Raw genomic sequence first — 22,068 nt, 5'->3', positions numbered from 1 at the left:
CCCATCCTAGAGGCTGCTGAATTGTTCCCTGCACTGCCTTCTTCCTGAGTGGAGTATGTTGCATTTGGATCTTTCGGTTGACTTACCTGCAAATGGCTTTCTTGATGGAGATGGCTCTGTGGTATGGACATGTCTTTTTTGTTATCACCTGTCCCGTAAGTGGCAAGAAGAATGTGGATCAGTGCATCAGCTTAGGAAAGTGAACTGTCATTGAACTACAACTCCTAGAATCCCCTTGAGGATTCTGGGAGTTGTAGTCTTAAAAAGTAATCGTTCCAAGCTCTAGGTATAATTTCTGACGTGGAAACCCATTTCATAATCAGATCTTTTTGGAAAATTATAGTCCACTTAGATAAATTTTAAACTTTACCTGCAATCTTCTTTTGAGCTTTTTGCTCAGCTTTCCTGAAAAGTTTGATTTTGGCAGATAGCAAACTTTCCCTGTCTTTCTAAGGAATGGATGTGGCTCTAAGGAGCTTCTGACACTGAGAGGGGAAGTGCAGTAAAATAAAGAAATCCAAACGGAGATGGGAAGTAAAGGGAGGCATTGTTGTCAGAGTTTGCTAGTTACCTGATGCAAGCAATGAGTTACTTGTAATTATTTCCTTTTCAAAGTAATTGAACCATGAATAAGATACACATGGGGATGTAACTGCAACTGTTTCTGTTTCTTTTACGGTTACAGCACATGAGCGGCTTCATTATTTAGGTGAAAACAAAATAAAAATAAAAAGTAAGAAAAGAAAAATTTGGTGGTATCTTAAAGAGTAACTTCCTTTTTTTAATATGATGTTTTAGTCTTAGAGTGCTACCACATGTTTGTCCTTTTTTCATTTTTCATTTTGCTTTCATCTATAATGCTTGCACAGACTAACATGGCTAGCCCTTCTATAACTTCATTATTTAGGTATGTATCGTGTTGCAAGTCAGCAGCTTTGTTGTGCTTCTTTTAAATGAGTGAGTAAAACATAATTGTTCTGGGTGGTTCTTGATAATGAAAAGGTAAATAACTCTTAATAGGGAGATGTATATCAGTGCAGCTGGCTGAATAGCTCAGTGTTTTAGGTATCTGGCTGTGGAGCCAGATATTGAGAGTTCGATTCTCCATTGTGCCTCCTCTCTGGCCTTGGGCAAGCTGCACAGTCCCAGGGCGACTCCAGAAGGAAGCAATATACCACTTTTGAATACTCTCTACCTAGAAAACCCTGAAAAGGACCACCATAAGTCAGAATTGACTTAACAGCACATGACTATATCAGTAGCTAATTAACTAGTTTTCTCCTCTCCCACTTTTTGGGTGCTTTGTATTTGAGAACCTTTGCATTTTAAAAGTAACTATTTTAACCCTATTCATCAGCTGCATGAAATTGCTTTGGAATAATATGTAAACACAGGATTTGACAGGGTGTTTGAACGAATGAGTGAAAGGCCACTTAGTTTTTGAAAGGGACTACCTAGACCATCTCTGGCTTTTATTTATTTATTTATTTATATTTAATTTAATTTATATCCCGCCTATCTGGTCGGGTCAGGGCCACTCTAGGCGGCTAACAACATAAATAGTACAATAAAATTGATATATAAACAATTATTAAATAATAAAACATTACACAATATGAAAGGAACGATAAGAGAGGAAAAAGGGTGTCGGGGTGTCAGGGATTATCTGATGGGAAGGCCTGCCGAAACAGCCATATTTTTAATTGATTCTTAAAGATACCCAGCGAGGGGGCCACGTGAATCTCAGGAGGTAAGTTGTTCCAGAGGCGAGGAAGCCCCCAGATTGGATTGTGATTTCCAGAAGCCCTGACTGGGATTTCTGGCAATTAAAATCCAACAGTATGTGGGGACCCAAGGTCAGGAACCACTTTCTTTTGTCTCCTCGTTGATATGTAATATGTAGTGCACCCAAGCATTTTATTTACAGTAATTCCTTTTTCCTGATTTGGTGTTGACGCTGTGCCCTTTTTCTTGCCTTACGAGGCAAGAAAGCGGCCTTCCTGTGCCAGCTGTTCTGCAGGGAGAAGCCAAACTGGTTGGGATGCAACCTCAACTACCAGAGGGAGGGTGTGCTGTAACTGCTTTGATTTTGGAATGACATCCGCCCCCGTTTACCTAGGTGAAGCATGGAGGTTTAGCCAGCTGGGGCAAGCAGGGAGGTGTGTGAGACCAGTGGGAGGGGTTTTACTCACCTGAGAGCATCACTCGTACTGTATTTTGAGAAGGTGTTTGTATTCTCAGAGCAGGTTTGTTCCGTAGCCTTGGGCATGTAATTTCAATATGTAGACACTGACTCATCTCCTGTGTAGGCATGGCAGTTTTCAGTGCTTGTTTGTTTGTTCCTTGTGCAAACAAAAGTTGATGAAAGTGCACCCTTTAAAAAACCAACAACAACAATGGATAAGGTTGGGTTAGCTAGCACCATTTAATATTGTTTTAAAATTTTCCGAATGTAAACATGAAAGGCTCCAGTCTTTCCTGGATCATAGTAATGATTCCAAAACAAAACAGGGAAAGAAAGCCATTTCTCAAGAAAGCTACTAGCATTCTTTGCCTGTAAAATATGACATTGGAGTCCTTTAGGCTTACGCTTCTGAGTGACATCACTGTTTATACTGAAGCCATCCTGCCAGGAATGGCTCAGGGTTTCACAGTCATCAGTGACAATCAAGGGTGTCATTCCAAATTATTTCTGCTCCCTCGTATCCAAGCAATACATATATGGGACTATTTTGTTTTTGCTTGTGTGGTATAGAAGGACATCTGAAGGGACTCTTATTGGTTCCTTTCATGTTTAGATCATTGCTTGATGTGGTTTACTAACAACTGAGACTGTGTGCAGATGCAGAGAGGCTGCTAGATGCTCTGCTCCCAGAATTGTATGGCCCCAAATGGTTTTTTTGATGCCTTTCTGTAGTCTTCCATTCAAGTCATTAATATTGGTCTGTGGGGTTCCTGTGGGTTCTAGTCTGTCTGGCTCCCATCTGCATGAAGCTGCTTTGCGAGGAGAGGGTTATTTTGAGGTTGGGAGTACAAAGCCTGTATGCCAGTGCCACCTGGGCCCCTCCTTCTCTCTTCCGCTGCCGCGTTTCCTTCCTCTGTCCGGACTAGTCTAAGAAGATGGTAGATGTCCTGGACCAGCCTTCTCCATCTTGGTACCTTTCAGATGTGTTGGACTACAGTTCCCAGCAGCTCCAGCCAGTCCAATACATCTGGACGGTATTGGGCTGGAGAAGGCCGACCCTAAACCTGTGCTTCACATCAAGTAAAGATCACTGATGGAAGAAGGCCAACATACTGAAGCTGGGGTTTTGTAGAGGTTCTTGATCAGTCGTAAGGTTTTTGATGGGGATATTTAATCAGATTTGGAAGTATTTGCATATTTTTTTCTGGAAACTCGGGTTTCCTATTTGTAGAGGGGGGACATTTCAACCAGCTACACAACATGGCTTTTCAGATGTGGCTAGGAACGCCTTTGCTCTATTATGCATGGGTAACATCAATAGTACCATCTCTTTCTGGAAATTTCCAGTCTAGCTAGGGCAATTCACCCCTTAAGTCTAGTTTTCCTTCTCCTAGATGGGCTGACTTCCATGGCTGACGAGCCCCACCTACCCGGCCTGCTCTTTAATAGTGCAAAAGTATGATCTGATCCTTAAAACTTTCCTGACTCCCCGGCTTATCCAAATCTAATTGGCTTTCCTATTTACCATATTAAGGCCAGATACAAAATTTGAGAATTTCTGGCGCGCGGTCCTGGGACACGCTCTTTTAAAGCAGGAAGTCCCACCCCTAGGCCCCACCCCCAGGCCATGTGGTCAGGAGACAAAAAGAAAGCCCAGGAAAAAAAAACTCAGCAAGGCATCCATGCAAACAGACCTGGCCTTCGAATGTGCTTTATATTTGAGTTCAAAAGATATTTAGTGATCAGGAAATGTCCCAGTAAAAAGTTGAATTTTAACAGAGCTGTAACAAGAAATTTTGGTGCATTGGCTTTGCTGCCCTATTAATAAAGTTTGGATCATGTGAGACTGGGATACGTAGGGAGAAGATAATGGAATAAAATGAAGAGGGGTGCTCAGTTGTGTGCATGTGACAGCCTTTAGCTTCCTGCCAAGTCTGACTGTTTTGTGTTTCCTTCTGCCTGGGCAGGAGTGGCTGGCGCAAAATATATGTGCTCAGGTTGGGTAGATTCATGCTCGCCTACCAGCAGATTTGGTGCCCTCTGAACTGCTAGCATTTTGGATCAAAGCCTCAGTCACTCCCACTGTATTGACAGCTGTGCATTTCAAGCAGGTGCTGGAAGTATATGAGATAGGAGAAAAAAGCATTCTGAACATTTAGGTGCCACTGCCAAGAAGGCCTGTTTTCACTGTGCTGCCTGATGATAGTCTTGAAGCTTTCAGTTTGGGGAAATATATTATTAATTTTGTTAGATCCCAGATTTTTAGGTTTATTTTGGCTTCATTTGATGTCTTTGATTAATACATGGTGCGGCCTTGTTTTGTTCCAGCCGGATCTTCTCAATTTCAAGAAGGGATGGATGTCCATACTGAACAAGCCGGGAGAGGTAAGGCTAGGTCATTTTGCTCTCCTTTTCGTGCCCTCCCGAATTTTCTGCAGCATTCCTTTTCGAAAGGGTAGGAGCGGGACCTACTTTTGACTTTCCTTCTTAGTTGGTCATGTTGCTTTTTAGACGCTCTTGCTTTGTATAGCATGACTGGGAAAGCATGGATTAGAAAAAAAAACACAAAAAATGAACCTCTATAGAGCAGTCTCTAGAATTAATTCCCTTGAGAGTGGAATAAAATGGACATGTCATTGAGAACTTGGGAGGGCTTGTCTGAGAATAAATAAAACTTGTGCTACTGCCTTACCCAGAATGCTTTGTGTCTTCTGCAGTCCTAACTGTGTGCTTCCTGTCAAAACCCTTGTTATATCCCATTAGGGGAGAAAATGGGGCAAGTAGTATCTCCTGAGCTGAAATGGAGCAGACAGACCTGGGCTTGACTTCTTTTGAGCTTCAGTCTGAAAGGCCAAGGGGCGGGATGCAACTTCCATGGATACTTTAACATAGCTCTTTCCTCTCGTCTTACCCTTCCCTTCCCTTCCCTGCCCCCATAATGGTTCCATTTGCAGTGGACGAAGCATTGGTTTGTGCTGACAGACTCGAGCCTGCGATATTACAGGGACTCCAACGCAGAGGAGGTAAGGAAGCATCTTGAGCTGCTTAATAATAATAATAATAATAATAATAATAATAATAATAATAATAATAATAGTAATAGTAATAGTAATAGTAATAGTAATAGTAATAGTAATAGTAATAGTAATAGTAATAGTAATAGTAATAGTACAGTCATAGTAATAGTAATAGTAATAGTAATAGTAATAGTACAGTCAAGTCTATTCTGACTCAATGGCAACCCTTTTCAGGGTTTTCCAGGAAGAGAGTACTCAGTCGTGGCTTGCCATTTCCTTCTTCTAGGGGCACCTTGGGACTGTGCAGCTTGCCAAAAAGCACCTAGGCTGGCTGTTCTGGGAGGGGTAGGAGGGGACTGAACTCCCAGTCTCTGTCTCTGCAGCCAGGTATCGAACTCACTGAGTTCTCGAGACAGCTTGACCTGCATAATCTCTCTTACGTGAGGCTGGTCAGGCAACTCGGCAAATAAATGGGAAGAATATGGCATAATATCTTTGTGTTAATATTTAAGAAGAAAATGAACAGGAGGATGCATATTGAAAGAGAACAATGAAGGACATAACATCCATGTATTATATTTTACATTAACTAAGAAGGATAGGGGGAGAATGGAATTTGCTCACCTTGCAAAGAATTATCCGGGAAGAGTAGGTAGGATGCATGAGGCTGATGCTGGGTGTGCAGAGCTTCGGAACGGGTTCTGGGAGTTACCGTCTCAAAAAGTCACTTTTCCAAACTTGAATATTGTCTGTCAGTGATGTAAGCCCCCTCGGGTCCTTTTTAAGGTGAAAAGCAGAGTAAAAATATTTTTAATAAGCAAACAAACTCCGCTGTGTATTATGCTTTTATGCAGATATTAATGAGCTAAAAGTGTTATTAAACTAGATATTTAGCTTATGGTCTGGAGGTCATTTCAGGCAGATGACCTGGATGGAGAAATCGACCTACGCTCTTGTACCGATGTGACAGAATATGCAGTGCAGCGGAACTATGGTTTCCAGATACACGTGAGTGCTTAGAAGTCATCGAGGGTTTGGGATGAAGTAAAAGGGTCAGCTAGGGTGTGGTTCCCAGGGCACAAACATCTGAGGTCACAAGATGTTGATGCAAGAGGGCACCATGTCTTGATTGTCAGTTAAAAAGGCAAAAGTTCATTGTTTGAGAGAGGTTTTATCTAATTCAGTTTAAATTTCCAGTGAAGACAACATACTTTATGTCAGAATCACCCCATACAATCATTAAATATATCACACAATTTTTGCCCAATAACAAGAGAGCATCAGGAACATTTGGGGCAGCCTAATGGGTTTATATTGGAGAGGGAATGCTTAGTCTCATTGGTGTTTCAACTAGAGAAGGGGGAAAAGCACTTCATCAAAATGCATATATGCATTACCTCCTCACAGTCGGCTGTCCCATTCACAGTGTTCTGCATGTAGCCCAGGTCCTTCTCCTTCTGTGGCTGTCCAGTCCAGGCAGGAGCTTGGGCTTCCCTTCCCCACCTCCTCCGGCAGCCAACCACTCAGTGGCTGCGCAGCAAGAATCCCCATGCCACCTCCTTGTCTGAGTGGTTGGCTGTCGGAAGAAGCAGGGAAGGAAAGCCCGAGTACCTGCCTGGAATGGACAGCCATCCAAGAAGGAGGACCTGGGCTGCATGTGGCAGATTGTGAGTGGGACAGCCAGCTGGGAAGGTGGGGGAGGTGATGCACAGCACCTGTGGTGTCACTTGTACAAATTTTGACAAAGTATGGCAAAGCTGTTTGTGCCTATCTCTAGTTTCAGCCTTTGCCTCCAAGCATCTGGTTGAATCATAAGGAATTATAAGAGCTGAATTTGTAAAATTCTGGATGACTGGATGCCCCTGGACACTGGTTTGCCTGGAACTATTTAGTTCGATTAAGGTGGTTTTATCCACATTGAAATCCCATTGATTTCAAAAACTTCCACTTGGGACTCTACTAAATCCAACTATTGGCCAGTTACACTTTTTTACAATTTTTCTTTTTATTATTATTATGTATAAAATCCATCTATGCTATTTAACATCATGTCACCTGGGTTCAGCGTATAATCATTTGTTAATACAGTGGTGCCTCGTATAGTAATCGCTCCGTTTAGCGATGAAATCACTTTGTGACGCATTTTTTGCGATTGCAAAAGCGATCGCTTTGCGATTTTCCCTACGGGGGAATTTCGCTTTGCAATGATTGGTTCCCTGCTTCAGGAACTGAGCATCACAAAGCAACGATTTTAAAACAGCTGATTGGCGCCCGCTGTTTTCTGGGACGGATTCCTCGCTCTACAGCCACCGAAAATGGCCGCGCTATGGAGGATCTACGCTGAACTGTGGGTTTCCAGCCCATAGGAACGCATTGAAGGGGTTTCAAAGCGTTTCTATGGGCTTTTTTATTTCGCATTGCGACATTTTCGTTTTGCAGTGATTTTTGCGGAACGAATTAATGTCGCAATGCGAGGCACCACTGTACAACTACAATATATATTAAGCTCTTAATCTATACAATGTGCTTCTAACCATTGATAAAACAAGTTCCATGTTTGATAATATTCTGCATCTTCCTTTCCTTTGACTGTACTAAATCCAAGTATTGGCCAGTTACACTTGTAGGGGTCGGTGACGTGTGCTGCCTTGCATGAGCCCCATTCAGATCTCTTTCTGTTACTGGGAGCAAAGTACGTGACTTTCTGAAATATATGACCAAGCCATGTATGGCATTTCCCTTTCAGACTAAAGATGGTGTCTTCACGTTATCTGCAATGACATCAGGAATCCGACGGAACTGGATTGAAGCTCTGAGGAAAAGTATACGCCCTGCCAGTGTGCCAGACGTCACAAAGTATGTGTCCTGAGCACATTTTCCTGTCTTCTGAGTGGGTCATGATATTTGAATGAAGACACACCATCACTTATTATCAATATCCCATATTTCTTGTCAGTTTTTCTGCAGCTGAGCATGTGCCCCCCACACTGCTGTTAGGACAGTACCACTGATGGTTTCAGACAATTTGTGCTCAAGACCATCTTTTTTAGTAGGAAACTTACTTTTATGGATTACAATATCCATAGTCCTCTAGCCAGAACACTGTGCAGGGACCTGTCTGAGCAGCTGCTGTGATTTTCATTGACGGGTGTAGCACAAGTCATAAATACAGTAAAGTCAAATAAATACACTTCACCAGTTTCATGAACATCTGTGTGCCCATTTTGCTAGGAATATACTTCTATTAACCTAGTTTTTTCTTCTAAAGCCATTGCAGTGTTTCAGGTTGCAGTCCTATGTACCTTCCTTGGAGTGAGTTCGGTTGAACTCTGGAGGGGTCGTGCTTCTGAGTCATCATGCCGATGACATCCAACTCTGTCTCTCCCTTCCATCGAGTTCCAAGGAAGCTGTCTGGGCTCTAGATCAGTGTCTGATGTCAGTAATGGGCTGGTTGACATCCCCAGAAACTTAATCCCCATAAAGCAGAGGTGCTCCTGGTCAGTCAGAAGTCAGATGAAAGAATAGGGATAAAACCTGTGTTGGATGGGGTTACACTCCTCTTGAAAACTCAAGTTTGCAGCTTGGGTGTACTCCTGAGTTCGTCCCTGAGCCTAGATGCCCAGGTTTCAGCAGTGATCAGTAGTGCATTTGCACAATTAAAACGGGTGCACCAATTGTACCTATTCCTTGACATGTCTGATTTGACTGCAGTGATGCATGCCTTAGTTACATCCTGTTTGTGTTACCATAATGGGGTTGCCTTTGAAGATCATTCAGAAACTTCAGCTGGTACAAAATTCAAACAGCCATACTGTTGATTTGAGCCGTTATAGGGAGCATGTAGTGCCCCTGCTACAACTGCACTGGCTACAGATCTGTTTCTGGCTACCCAAATGACTATACCTCCCCCTATAAGCCTTCTTGGCTCTTAAGATCATCGGAGGAGGCCCTCCTGTCAGTCCCATTGCTAGCACAGGGATGTTTGATAGGGAATACAAGAGAGGGCCTTTTCTGTGGCAGCTCCCAAGTTGTGGAATGCTCTCCCTTGGGAGATTTATTTATTTCATTTATTTATGTTACTTATGTATTGCCCCATTAGTGCACAGCACCATTCTGTGTGGTGTACATATAGGTTAGGTTGGTCCTCTCTCTTTTATCTTTCTGCAGATAGCTGAAGACCCACCTTTTCAGATAGGCTTTTAACAATCATAACTCAGTCCCTGTATACAGTTTTTGAGTTTTTGAAGCTTTAAATTATTTTAATCATTCAGAGTATTTTAATTTCTATGATAGTGTGATTAATTTTAATGCATTAATCTATTTTTTTTAATTTTACTTTGTTAACACTGTAAACCACCTTGAATCCTCTTATTGGGAGAAAGGCAGCCTATAAATAAGACAGACAGATATGTAAATAAATAAATGTATAGAATTGCACTACCAGATTGTTAAGATATGTGACTGACAAGTTGTCAGGATAACCAGACTTTTGATGCAGCAAACCATTGGCCGCTGCTGGTTGAGGGATTTGCAGTCACTACCTCTTAGTCCATTAAACAAAGTGGGACAGTATAGGGTTCATGCATGGTCTAGTGGTGATAGGAAATTGTCAGAGCTTGGAAGATTTCTTTTTTGGACAATAATTTTAAGAATCATTGAGTCAGTGTAGTTAGTAGATTAAAACTTTTGGAAGTTTTGTATGCATATACTCATATTTTAAGTGTTCACTTATTTATGTTATATCCTGTCTTTCTTGCAGAGCTGATATCCAGCTCTGAGGATTGGGTACAGCTACACACTGGTGTTGGATAACTTGTGCGGGCAGATTTCCCAGCTTATGAGTGCACCATTCTCAACTGTGTGTTTGTACATGCCTTCCCCCCTGCTTCTCTAGGCTCTCTGATTGCAACAAGGAGAATGCCTTCCGCAGCTACGGGTCTCCCAAGAGCTCTTTCCGGTCAGAGGAGCAGCGACCCAGCACTGGACCTGAGGTCATAGCCAAGGGCAGTGGCAGCAGCCGGAAGGCAGACAGCCAGCGCCATGCCTTTGACTACGTGGAGCTGTCCCCCTTGCAGCAGGGCTCCCCTTTGAATCAGGGCTCCCCACAGCGGACAAGGGGAAGCACAAGAGCTACAGACGGCAAGCGTGAAGAGCTGGAACGGGACCTCGCCCTCCGCTCCGAGGAGCGCCGGAAGTGGTTTGAGTCTCCGGCTACTGGCGTCCTGCAGACAGATGGCCCCGTGGGGGATTTCGGTCCTAAAACTGGGGTCCAGGACTCCGCGGGGATGCCACTCACTGAGGCTCAGAGGAATCGGCTGAGTGAAGAAATCGAGAAGAAATGGAAGGAACTGGAACGTCTGCCCCTAAAGGACTCCAAGCGGGTACCTCTGATGGCACTGCTGAACCAGGGCAAAGGAGGTCGTGAGGATGCCAGCGAGGCACTAGAGAAAGAGGTAGAATTCATCCCAGGGGTAGAAAAAGGGAGCAGTTCTCTTTTTAGGAGCAAATTAACAAAAGAGTCTTGCAACAGCTTAGGACAAATTTTGCTTTATTTTATTTTAATTCACATCTGTCCTGCCTTTTTTTTCAGTAAAGGAACAGATGATGGCATAGAACAATTTAAAATAGCCATGTATAAAATCACAATAAATTAAGACGTCATCATTAAAATAGAATTAAACCAAAAGAATGTAAGAAACTTCATTAAGTTAGAAACCAATTTAACATACCTGATTACCAACAAAAATGCTCAAAATATGCTGCGTCCCCTTTTAAAAGTCAAACAAAACAATTTGGTATCAAGCTTGGGAGGAACAGAGAGAGATCTGTAGACCTTCAGATGAAGCTCTGGTACAAAAGAACTCCCATGAGCCCTAGCCAGCGAGGCCAGCGATGAAGAATGCTGGGAGTTGCAGTCCAACAATTTCTGAACAGTTGCGCTTTGCCCCCTGACTCCCTGTTCTAGGAGGTTAGATGATGGTTTCCAGGTCTGATGAAGAAAAGCCTGATTCTCACAATTCATTGAGGTTCTTTCAGTGAAAGCTGGAACTGGAACTTCATCTGCTAGTGTCTGATAAGCATGTTGCACTAATGTGGATTTTCGATTTTTTTCCCTTTCATTTACTGTGGCTGCTCTTCCTTACTGTAGATAAAGAAACCAAGGGAAGGGCAAAAACAGACTGTTTCCTATCCATATAGTGCTGATAATTTTTTAAAAAAAAAGCAGAGCAAAACTTGGTGACTTATTTTACAGCAGAGTCCTTATTCTTCCTCCTCCTCCTCCTCCTCCCTTGTTTTCAGCATTTTGTTTCAGGCTTATACATAGAGATAATTGGAAATGTTTCCTGCATTGATAGTTCCACAAATGTACCATAGTGCTTGAAAGCTGTTGGCCCAAAATGTTATCCAAAACATGTTGGAACTGAGTAATCTCAGTGACGGATGGTTTCCCAATCTTGTGACTCCTCTCGTAAATGCACTGCTGTGTAATTATATCAGGCAAAACCAAAGCACAAATAAAAAATAAAGACAAAAACATTGTGGTACATTAAAGACTACTATATTTTAATGTGGGTTTTTGTGGATGAGAAGTAGACTTGTCTATGAAAGCATGCATTAAAATTTAGAAATTAGTCTATAAGGTGCTACAACATTTTTGTCGTCTTCATTTTTTTTATTGTACTTGGGGTTTTTTTGCCTGATAGGCTAGCCCAGACTAACACGGCTACCTCTTCCAAAACTATTGCCATGTGTTTCCTCAGCTCTGCGGAGTGGCTAGAACAGCTAGAAATAGTAATAATAGTGGTCGCAGCAATAACAGTAGTTGTGATCTAGCACTATGTGCATGCATGCATGCTGGCTTATAGAACTAAGCTTGAGATGGCCCATTGCCTGGATTTTATATGGCTTGGAACATGAAGACATTTTTAAGTTAATTAAACTGATGTAACTTTGTGTCAGTCTTGCCATAGCGTTGTGCAACCTTCCCTCTAATTTTCTGCCCCGTTGTGCGGGAGCCACGCTCCATGTGCGCAGGGGTGGGAGGGGCTTTATTTGAAACGGGAAGTAAACAAACCAGCTGCCCATGCATAGCCCCAATGGAGCTCTGAGCGAGCGAGCGAGCGAGCGAGCACACACCTTAGAGGGAATGTTGGCTCTGTGGTATCCTCTGGATCACTGGTTCTTAACCTTGGGTTACTCAGGAGTTTTGGACTACAACTCCCAGAAGCCTTCACCACCAACTGTGCTGGCTGGGGTTTCTGGGAGTTGCAGTTCAAAAAACATCCGAGTAACAAAGGTTAAGAACCACTGCTCTGGATTATTATAGGCAATCTTTATTTGCTGCTTTCATATCCCTAATGACCGCAGGGTAGTATACATGGCTTTCATCTTCCTTACTGCATTCTCACAACATCTCTGTTCGGTTGGCTAAGCTGAGAGAAAGCATGGCTGGGATAAGGTAGCTCATTGAATTTAATAGCTCAGCAGGGACTTGAATCAGCTCTTCCAGGTCTCAAACCAACACTCTGGCTGCTCCGCCGCATAGCTTGTCAATGCTTGTGGAGAAGGGTGATGGGGTGTGTCTGTACGTGTGCCTGCCTTAACCTGTCTAATGAGCATGTATTAGGTTGATTGAATATTAGTGCCTTTTTCCTTCAGTGTGCCTAAATCTCATTTTTTGGGGACACAGGTCCAGCTGTTGAGGTCACAACTGGAGTCCTTGCGTGCCCAGAATGAGGCAAAATCTCACAGAGATGTGCAAATACCTCGAGGTTACATCTCTCAGGTAATGGCATAACCTGACATGTTCTTCTCCGTCCTCCTTTCCATTCTTCTTTTTCCACCCCTTTCTCCAACTGTACAGTGAGAGTAGAGAAATGAAAGCTGGGGTCACTCCTCTACCTCTGTTTACTTGTCCTCTGTAGATTTATGGCTGCCATAGCAACCGCAATCAGACCCATCTGTAATCAATGTTAATTATATATAGCTGCCACATCTAAGGATCTCCACCTCGCATAGGGTTGAAGCTGCTGGTCCAGAGCAGAAAGGAGAAAATTGATACAAGAAGAAATGCTACAAGGGCTTCTGTTCCAGGCATACATAAGTCCAACGTAGTTTTAGAAACTTTTCTTGATATGCAAGGTATTTTGTTGTTATATGCCATCAGATTGTTTCCAACTTACGTTGACCCTATGAATGAACCTCCAAAAATTCCTGTTGTTAACAATCATGTTTTAGACTGATGGAATGTCCTCTGTGGTTGCCTACATGGAACTGCAGTGCATAGGACTCAGCTGTTGTATTGGGCTGGGACTCAGGAGACCCAAGTTCAGGCCCCTAACGAGCCACCTATATTGCCTTGAGCTCATCAACACAAAATGTCATTACCTGACTTGGAAAAAAGGAAAGAGGAATTGGAAAAGCCCAGATGGGGATCCTCCTCCCCTCCCTCAAACAGAAGAGTGTCAGGGATACCAAGGATTGCCTTGTGATTTCACCAGGCTGGATAGCTCAGTAGTTTAAGTATCTGGTTGTAGCGCCAGAAGTTGAGAGTTTGATTCCCTACTGTGTCTCCTGGGAGAAGAGTCAGCCTGTGTAGCTGTAGGCAAGCTGCACAGTCCCTGGGCACCTCCAGAAGTAGGGAATGGGAAGACTGCTTCTGAGTACAGTGGTGCCTCGCACAACGAGTGCACCGTAGAATGACGAATCCGCACAACGGGGCCGTTCTAGCGATCGCAAATGCGATCGCACACCGACGGCCCCTATGGCTCAAAATCGCAGAGCGAAGGTCAGTAAGCAGTTTGCTTACCGACCTTCGCTTTGCGACCCGCCGATCAGCTGTTCGGCGGCTTCAAAATGGCCGCCGGAAGCCCCAAAATGGCCGCGCGCAGCGTTTTTGTGCCCTCGTTAAGCGAGGGGAGGGCGCGAAAATGGCTGCCGGTCATCTGAGAAACATTGCTGTACGGTGAGTAAAGCTGCTATTGGAACGCATTAAACTAAGTTTAATGCGTTCCAATGGCTTTTTTTGATCGGAACGGATTAACCCTCGCTGTGTGAGGCACCACTGTATTCTCTTCATAGAAAACCCTGGAAAAGGTCGCCATAAGTCAGAGTTGACTTGATGGCATTCAATTGAATGCTAGGATTGAAACTGAAAGTCCAAACCAGCCTTCCCCAACATGGGTCTTTCTGGACTTTTTGGACTACAATCCCCATTGTCCTTCACCATTGCCAGCTGAGGCCCATGGATGTACTAGGTTGAACTGTGGGGCAGGACCCACACTGAAGAAGGCTTGTAGGATCACTCTGTGCATTCACGTTTACCTTCCCTGGAAGAACTGTTTGCACAGATTACTCGGTTTTCCCTGCATGAAAGATCCTGGCCAGGGTGGCTACTAGTTTGGCTGATAAACACGGGGGAATGATTTCATCCCGTTGTATTTTAGTCTTGTATTAGTGGTACAAGGACAAGAGCCATTAGAACATTTTTTCAATTCTGAGTAAATTATTTAACAAAGCTGGGACCAGAGTGAATGGGGCAAATGGCAAGAAGGCAGATTTCAGCTAAATGTTTGATGGGGGAACAGTCTGCTTTGGGGATGTAGTAGGCTTTTCTTCCCTTAAGCTGAGGCTGAAAGCCATCTCTTAGAAATGCGTGCTGTGGTGACATCCTGCACTATAGACCATGGAGTGAGAAGAGGTTGGCTTGGATGACCTTAAGAGTTAGCTTCCAGCTTGAACATTCTGTGGGACCTGTTATGGCCATGGTCAAATGCATGTTTCTAGAAACAGAGGTGGGGTCCTTGCACATCATTGCTTTCCAGAGGCCACTGTTTTGGTTGGTGTTTTGCCTTTGTAGTGTTCTTTTATCAGCCAAGTTCCTTTTGCTTGAGTTACAGCTTTTTCACTGCCACTGTTACACAACCTCTGTTGTTTCTTTTGGGGAGAAAATCGGTTGATGAATTCATGGCAGAATTAAAAATTTGTATGTCAGTACTAGGGTGTGAGCAGCCCCCATTTTGAGGCTCTTTGGGTCCTGTTTTGTCCTTTGCAGTGACAGTTTCTCTTTTGTCTTAGTTTGTTGGTGATGCTGTTTAAATAAACCCTAGTGCAATAGATCACCAAACTACTCTTCATGCTTGTTTGTCTGTCTGTCTGTCTGTCTGTCTGTCTGTCTGTCTGTCTGTCTGTCTGTCTGTCTGTCTATCTATCTATCTATCTATCTATCTATCTCTCTCTCTCTCTCTCTCTCTCTCTCTCTCTCTCTCTCTCTCTCTCTCTCTCTCTCTCTCTCTCTCTCTCTCTCTCTCTCTCTCTCTCTACCTATCTACCTACCTACCTATCTATCTATCTAATTAGATTTCTATCCCGCCCTTTTAGACAAAGTCTACCCCAGGCGGGTTCCATTAAACATTATAAGCTAAAACAGTTAAAAACAATTCAAAACAATAGTGATTAGTAATGCTAAGTAATGCTCAAGATGGGAAAACAGAAAATTATAATAAAAATAAAATCAAGTATTGACAGGAGGGAAGGCCTGCCTAAAGATCCAGGTTTTTATCTATAAGCAGGCAAGGAAACTAATCGTCTGCTCACACACTCACCAGCCCATGTCCATGTGTCAGGGTGGCATGACCGAAGTCCACCACGTTGTTCCTGTCAAGAAAATATTGCCTGTCCTGTTCAAGAAGCTGAAAAGTCTTTTGACAGGACGGAAGGGAAAAGGGATGGGGCGAAAGCTGTTCTTGCAAGGATATTGATTCCTGGGAACTCTGATGAACCCCACAAGACATCATGATTCTGGATCACATTTTCTCTACCATGATAGGTCAGTCACATTGATCTCTATCAGGTGTAAATGATATTTGGTCTGCTACTGTCACTCCTGAAAGGAAAGTCACCTTCATTTGGGGTAGGAAGGATAGGCCAATGATTTAGGTATCTGGCTGTGGAACCCAGCAGTTAGGAGTTTGATTTCCCGCTGTCCCTCCAGGAATAAGAGCCAGCCTATATGGCTTTGGGCAAGCTGCACAGTCCTAGGATGCCCTCAGAAGAAGGGAATGTCCCAGAATGCTCTGCTTTATTGTCTGATCAAGACAAGGATTGTGTTATTTTAAGAAGAGTAGGTTTAAAAATAACAGCCATGAAACCTCTAATGTTATTGATTATATATGGGAAAGAGGAATACTTATGTATTTATTTATGATATTGTTACTCTGCCTTCTCCATAAAAAGGACCCAAGGTAGCTTACATCATTAAAAGACAAGATTTAAAGCTTAGAACATTGAGTGTAAAAAAGGAGTTTTCATCATTAAAATACAATACTAAAGCTAAAAACAATAAGTATATGAATATTAAAAAGAAAAAAACAAACACCATTCTGAGAAATGGTATACACAAGCAGTACTGAAAACACAGTCAAAGCAGTAATACATAACAGTCCATCTAAAAATCACACTCAGGTAGCAGTTAATTTTAAAACATGGTAACAAATACTTCAGGACCTCTTTTAACTGCACAGTCAGGAGCACTGGGAGCACTTGAAACTCATGTTGGTAATTCTGAGCTGAAGTCCCCATGAAACCTTGGTTAGCAAAGGAGTGTGGAAGTTCCAGTATTAACTCAGAAATTGCTAACTCTGAGGCATGCCCAGAATCTATAATTGTTTTGAGACACCCTGAAGTCTACAATGTAAACAAGATATAGTCAGCATCAATAAGTATAATTATTTTAGCAAAAATACTTGAGGAAGATAAGTTTCTGGGCTGACTCTGAAATGATCTTTTGGTTGTTGTGGGTTTTTCGGGCTCTTTGGCCATGTTCTGAAGGTTGTTCATCCTAATGTTTTGCCAGTCTCTGGCCGGCATCTTCAGAGGACAGCACTCTGTTGGAGTGCAGGGAGCACAGAGTGCTGTCCTCTGAAGATGCCGGCCACAGAGACTGGTGAAATGTTAGGAAGAACAACCTTCAGAACATCGCCAAAGAGTCTGAAAAAACCACAACAACCATTAAATCCCGGGCATGAAAGCCTTCACGAATACACATTGAAGTGATCTTTATTCTACTAAGTCTTTTTAATCTTACCTCAAGATTTGTCTTGCAGTGAGAATATAGCATATGATATTATATATTATATTATTATATATTATATAGATTGATCTTAGAAATAAAATCTTAGATATGCAAGGTGGAATCTTAAGACAAGTGGTTTATAGTGTCTGTATCTTTAGTGCTCACTTTTGCTCAGCTTTTTGTTTTTGACATATTTTCCTCCATTGTTCATAAATCAACACATATAAAAGTTTATTCTGTCTCTGTCCAAAGCCCCTGTGGGAATTCTACACTATGAATCCCATAACCTTAGCCAGCAGGTGAAATGATTAGGGCGGAAGGTTATTTTAATCCCCAGATTTCTGGTGCTGGGTTTGGGGAGGCTGCTACAATCTCTCTTTTTTCAATGTGAAGCAAAATTCATAGCACTTTCCAATGATTACTTAAGATGTCCCTACAAAACAGACAGCTGGCTGTATAGCTTAGTGGTGTAGGTATCTGGCTGGGGAGCCAGACATTGAGAGCTCAATTGTCCACTGTGCCTTCTGCAAGTAAAGCCAGCCTGTGTGGCCTTGGGCAAGCTGCACAGTCCCAGGGCTCCTCCAGAAGAAGGGAATGGTAAGCCACTTCTAAATATTCTCTGCCTTGAAAACCCTGAAAGGATCGCCATAAGTCAGAGTTGATTTGGCGGCACATGATTATTGTTGCAGAGCAGACAGTAATACAGCATTTGGAGAATACAAATGTCTAGCTATTTATATTCTATTGTGTAAGAATGTGTTCAGGATGTGCAGCTAAATTTTTTTATATGACAGCAAATGCACAACCATCTGGGGGGGGGGAATCTCCAAAGTTTGTGGTGTTTTGGCTTTGGTCCTCCAGACAAACCCCTTGATTCTCAGAGCCTGGAAAAGTTACTTTCTTGGACCACAAGTTTCAGATTCCCCCAGACACCATGGCCAGGGGATGTTGAGGCTTGTAGTCTAGAAGAGAAACTTTTCCAAGCTCTCCCAGTTCTCTAGTTCTTTCTAAATCTACTACTAGAGTTGGCAACCGCTTATCATTCTCTCCTTCCTTTCCCCCTCACACCCGAAATTTTGACTGGTAGGATGCATGTGAGCGCAGTTTAGCCGAGATGGAGACTTCCCACCGGCAGGTCATGGCAGAGCTGCAGCGGCACCACCAGCGGGAGATGGAGCGGTTGCAGCAGGAGAAGGAGCGGCTTCTGTCTGAGGAGGCGGCCGCCACTGCAGCAGGTAGAAGCTTGTGTGTTTCTGTATGGTGCCTGGGGGTGGGGTGGGGGGGTCTCCTTGATAAAGACTAAAGCATTGTTTTCTATACAGCGAGTGATGAGATAGCAGACTAAGAGACCTGGGTTCAAATTCTCCCCTGGGTGACCTTGGGCCAACTAACCTCCCCCAGGCTAATCTACTTTATGTGGTTCCTGGAGGGGAAAACAGTCTCTGCCATCCAAGAACTTGCCAGAGAGAAAAGAAGAAGAATTTATTTAGCTTATTTAATTATACGCATGCACACACACGCGCGCGCACATGCGCGCGCACGCACACACACACACACACACACACACACACACAACCCATTAGCTGGCTATGTAGCTCTGTGGTTTAAGTATCTATTTGTAGACCCAGAGGATGGGAGTCCTCCCCCCACTGTGCCTCCCAGAAGAGCCAGCCTGTGTGGCTTTGAGAAGCTCCACATTCCCAGGGCACCCCCAGAAGAAGGGAATAGCAAACCACTTCTGAATAATCTCTACCTAGAAAATTCTGAACAGGGTTGCCATGAATCAGAATTGACTTTACATCATCATCAGGTTTTAAAGATCGTATCATTTTATACATACGAATCTTGTGTGTTTGTGTGTGTGCGCGCACGCCATATCAGAAGTTGAAGACATCACCCTCCAGAAGTTGCTGAATTGCAGCTCTCAACAGTTTTGCCCGTTGACCATGCTGCCAGGGGAAGATATACGTTACAATCCAGCACTGCCTAGGGGAACTGGTTACCATACAGTTTATGGTGTTGGGATAAAGCTTTTATCCACCAGACTTCTGAATTTAGGAACCTCATTTGTTCATTGAGCCTTTTACTGGCAGTGGTTGTTAGAGTCCTTAAGTTAAAGTTCTTCCTTGCTAGCTTTTCAACCAAATCCTTTAATCTGAAAATACCAGGAATTGAAGTTGGACTGTGTGCATGCAAAAGCATGTGCTCTCCCACTAACCTACACCTCCCTAGCCAAGAAATCCTTGGTTGTTCTGTTGGTCAGGAAGAAAATAATGCATTGCATAATGAGTCTCTCCTCTGTCTCTGGTTTTCTCCTCCATGCTGCCCGGCCTAGCCATTGAAGCACTGAAGAAGGCGCACAGGGAGGAACTCAACAAAGAGCTCAGCAGGACACGTAGTTTCCAGAAGGGGGTATCAGACGTGAATACTCTCCAGCAACAACATCAGTAAGCAACTCATTTGGAACAACCTTTTCTCTCTGGACTGCTGAGCTGAGAGAGATGTAGGGAATTATGTGTTACCATGGTCCAGAAAAACCAAAAAATCCCATCCTATAGATTGCAATGCCATTGAACTTAATGAAAGAGAAGAATGAAGGATTGTGCCCTTTGGATTTCTGAATATCTAGTTACCTTAAGGGTCAAGCCAACATGCTGTAGAATTAAACAGGAGTGTTCATTTTCACTGGAACATCTCTTTGTTCTCCTGGAGGTTGACCACTGATTGTGAGACACCTGGCTTGTTGCATCAATTATACAGAACCTTTTGTTTGAGACAGCTCTGTTGCTCCCCAGAGGGAACCAGCAACAAGAGCTGTTGGGGGCATCCAGACCCTGGAAGTCTGGAATGCTAGGGAATTGGTAGATTTTGCATTAGGGTCTGGGATGGGTTTGATCTCCTGGTGGCAACCACCTCCTCTGTGCTACAGGTCCGATGTGGAGTCTCTGAAGCGGGAGCTGCAGGTGCTTTCGGAGCAGTATTCCCAGAAATGCCTGCAGATCGGGGACCTTGTGCAGAAGGCAGAGGCGCAGGAGCAAACACTGCAGCACTGCCAACAAGAGGGAAAGGAGTTGCTGCGGCAAAACCAGGCAAGCAGTTCATTGGGTCTCCAAGGGGGGAAGAATGGATGGTCAATCTAGAACAGGGGTGGAGACCCTAGGTCTTGGAGACCAATCTGGCTTTCCTGCAGTGCCATGCCTGGACCTGTTCAGATGTCCACGTCCATTTGCCCATGCTGCCATCCTTTGGTGGCTTCTCAGCCTTTGTATGGCAATTTTGTCCTAACGATTGATATAGCTACTGGCACTCGGAGCTTTAAGCTAAAATATGGCTGGTAGTTTTGATCGTATCCTCCACGTGGGCCCTGTTCCATCCAGCTGATAGTTGTAAAAATATAATCTTTTTTCCTCTTCTCTTCCTATACATGGCTAAAGTTGGTTTCTGTGGAATGGGCCTCATAATGATCTCCTTTAAATGGGAAGGTAGATGACACAGAGATGCATTCATGATGAGCGTAGCCCATTCGCTTCTCAACTCCTTTGCTGATTTTAAGAGCCACGGTGGGAATGGATCTGGAGAAAAAGAAGTGGCTTTGCAGTGTGCAAGTGCCTTGCCCATATCCTCAGGCCCTGCCAGCTAGAACTGATCCAATTTAACCTGACTAGACAATGCATTGGATATCTTGGTCTGGTCTACTGGCATCAGCAGGGATGGCAACCAAATGTCTCCGCTTGAATCTGTAAGATTCTGAGTCAAGTTGTGCAGGAAAATAATCCAGGCTGTAATAAAACTGGAAAGGACACAACAGTTGGCCTTTCTAAGCAGTCAGTCTGTTCCAGAGTCAGGGAAGTGTTTTGTCACTCTCACACCTCTTTGTGATTGTTGCACCTACATTTTTTCAGTGGCTTACAGTGATGTGTGCTGATTTTTACCTGAGAATTTTGTGCTGTATGGAAGGAATGACCTTGGAAGTCATCTGGTCCAACTCAGAACTTAAAAAGATTTGCTGACAGAGAATTGTTGGAAGTTGTTGTCCAAAAAATACACATTTTTTTCTGAGTTGTAGTCTGTTCACGGCTGCTTTTAAATCCAGAATTGGCAGCTTCCAAAGACCTGGAGGGCCTCACATGCTCCTCTTAACACCCCTGTCCTTCCAGAACACCCAGGAAAAATATTAGACCCCGAAATGCAAATGATTATTTTCCCTTTATGGCTAAGGTTGCCCTCTCTGGCCCTTAAATTGCCTTTTTAAAAAGAAATAGGAAGTGACTTAGACACTTTTGAGGACAGTGCTTTGGCTTTAAGGGATGAGGAAGCCTGGTTACTATATTTGTGGGGAAGGAGAAGAAAGCTGTGTGCAGCCTCCAGGCTTCAGTTTTCCAACCTCAGCCTTAAATTGGAATTTTTGTCATCCTTGCTCTCAGGAGTTACAGAAGCGTCTGTCCGAGGAGATTGGGCAGTTACGGGCCTTCATTGCAGCCCAGAGCTCACGGGATGGTGCTTCACACAACAACGAAAGAAGCTCTTGTGAGTTAGAGGTGAGACCAGTCGTTGTGCTGTGCCCACTGTTTGGCACATGTGTTAGATATGACATCTAAAAGTTTTATGCTTTCAGAGTGCTAAGGGATGAGTGATCAATTGGAAAGGAAGGCATTTAGTGGCTGGAAAGAGAGAGAACGATGCAGTTGCCTGCAGGAACTGTGTTAGGAATAATTTCATAATGGGCAGAACAATCCAGAAAATAATGAGAGTGATTTGCCTGAAGTGTGTATCTTGACTTCAGCCTTAGTGCA

The 22,068-nt window shown here is 43.5% G+C and overlaps 1 protein-coding gene across 12 annotated transcripts in view; it reads left to right on the top strand.

Annotated features, from left to right (window-relative positions):
- TRIOBP (TRIO and F-actin binding protein) overlaps positions 1-22,068 on the top strand; it is a 79,312-nt gene that overhangs the window by 50,396 nt on the left and 6,848 nt on the right. For 11 of the 12 annotated variants that reach the window (XM_078376168.1, XM_020787679.3, XM_020787680.3 and 8 more), the window contains 10 exons: positions 4,514-4,570; positions 5,140-5,208; positions 6,121-6,210; positions 7,949-8,058; positions 10,097-10,655; positions 12,893-12,988; positions 18,363-18,510; positions 19,611-19,722; positions 20,205-20,364; positions 21,700-21,813. In XM_078376168.1, the coding sequence (XP_078232294.1) occupies positions 4,514-4,570; positions 5,140-5,208; positions 6,121-6,210; positions 7,949-8,058; positions 10,097-10,655; positions 12,893-12,988; positions 18,363-18,510; positions 19,611-19,722; positions 20,205-20,364; positions 21,700-21,813 (1,515 nt within the window). The remainder of the gene's footprint in view (positions 1-4,513; positions 4,571-5,139; positions 5,209-6,120; positions 6,211-7,948; positions 8,059-10,096; positions 10,656-12,892; positions 12,989-18,362; positions 18,511-19,610; positions 19,723-20,204; positions 20,365-21,699; positions 21,814-22,068) is intronic. The other variant, XM_078376169.1, reaches the window with a different exon arrangement.

The sequence above is a fragment of the Pogona vitticeps genome, chromosome 5 (assembly GCF_051106095.1).
Source record: "Pogona vitticeps strain Pit_001003342236 chromosome 5, PviZW2.1, whole genome shotgun sequence".
NCBI classification, from domain to species: domain Eukaryota; kingdom Metazoa; phylum Chordata; class Lepidosauria; order Squamata; family Agamidae; genus Pogona; species Pogona vitticeps.
The sequence above is the reverse complement of the archived record's forward strand: the minus strand, read 5'-3'. Positions and strand labels throughout refer to the sequence as shown.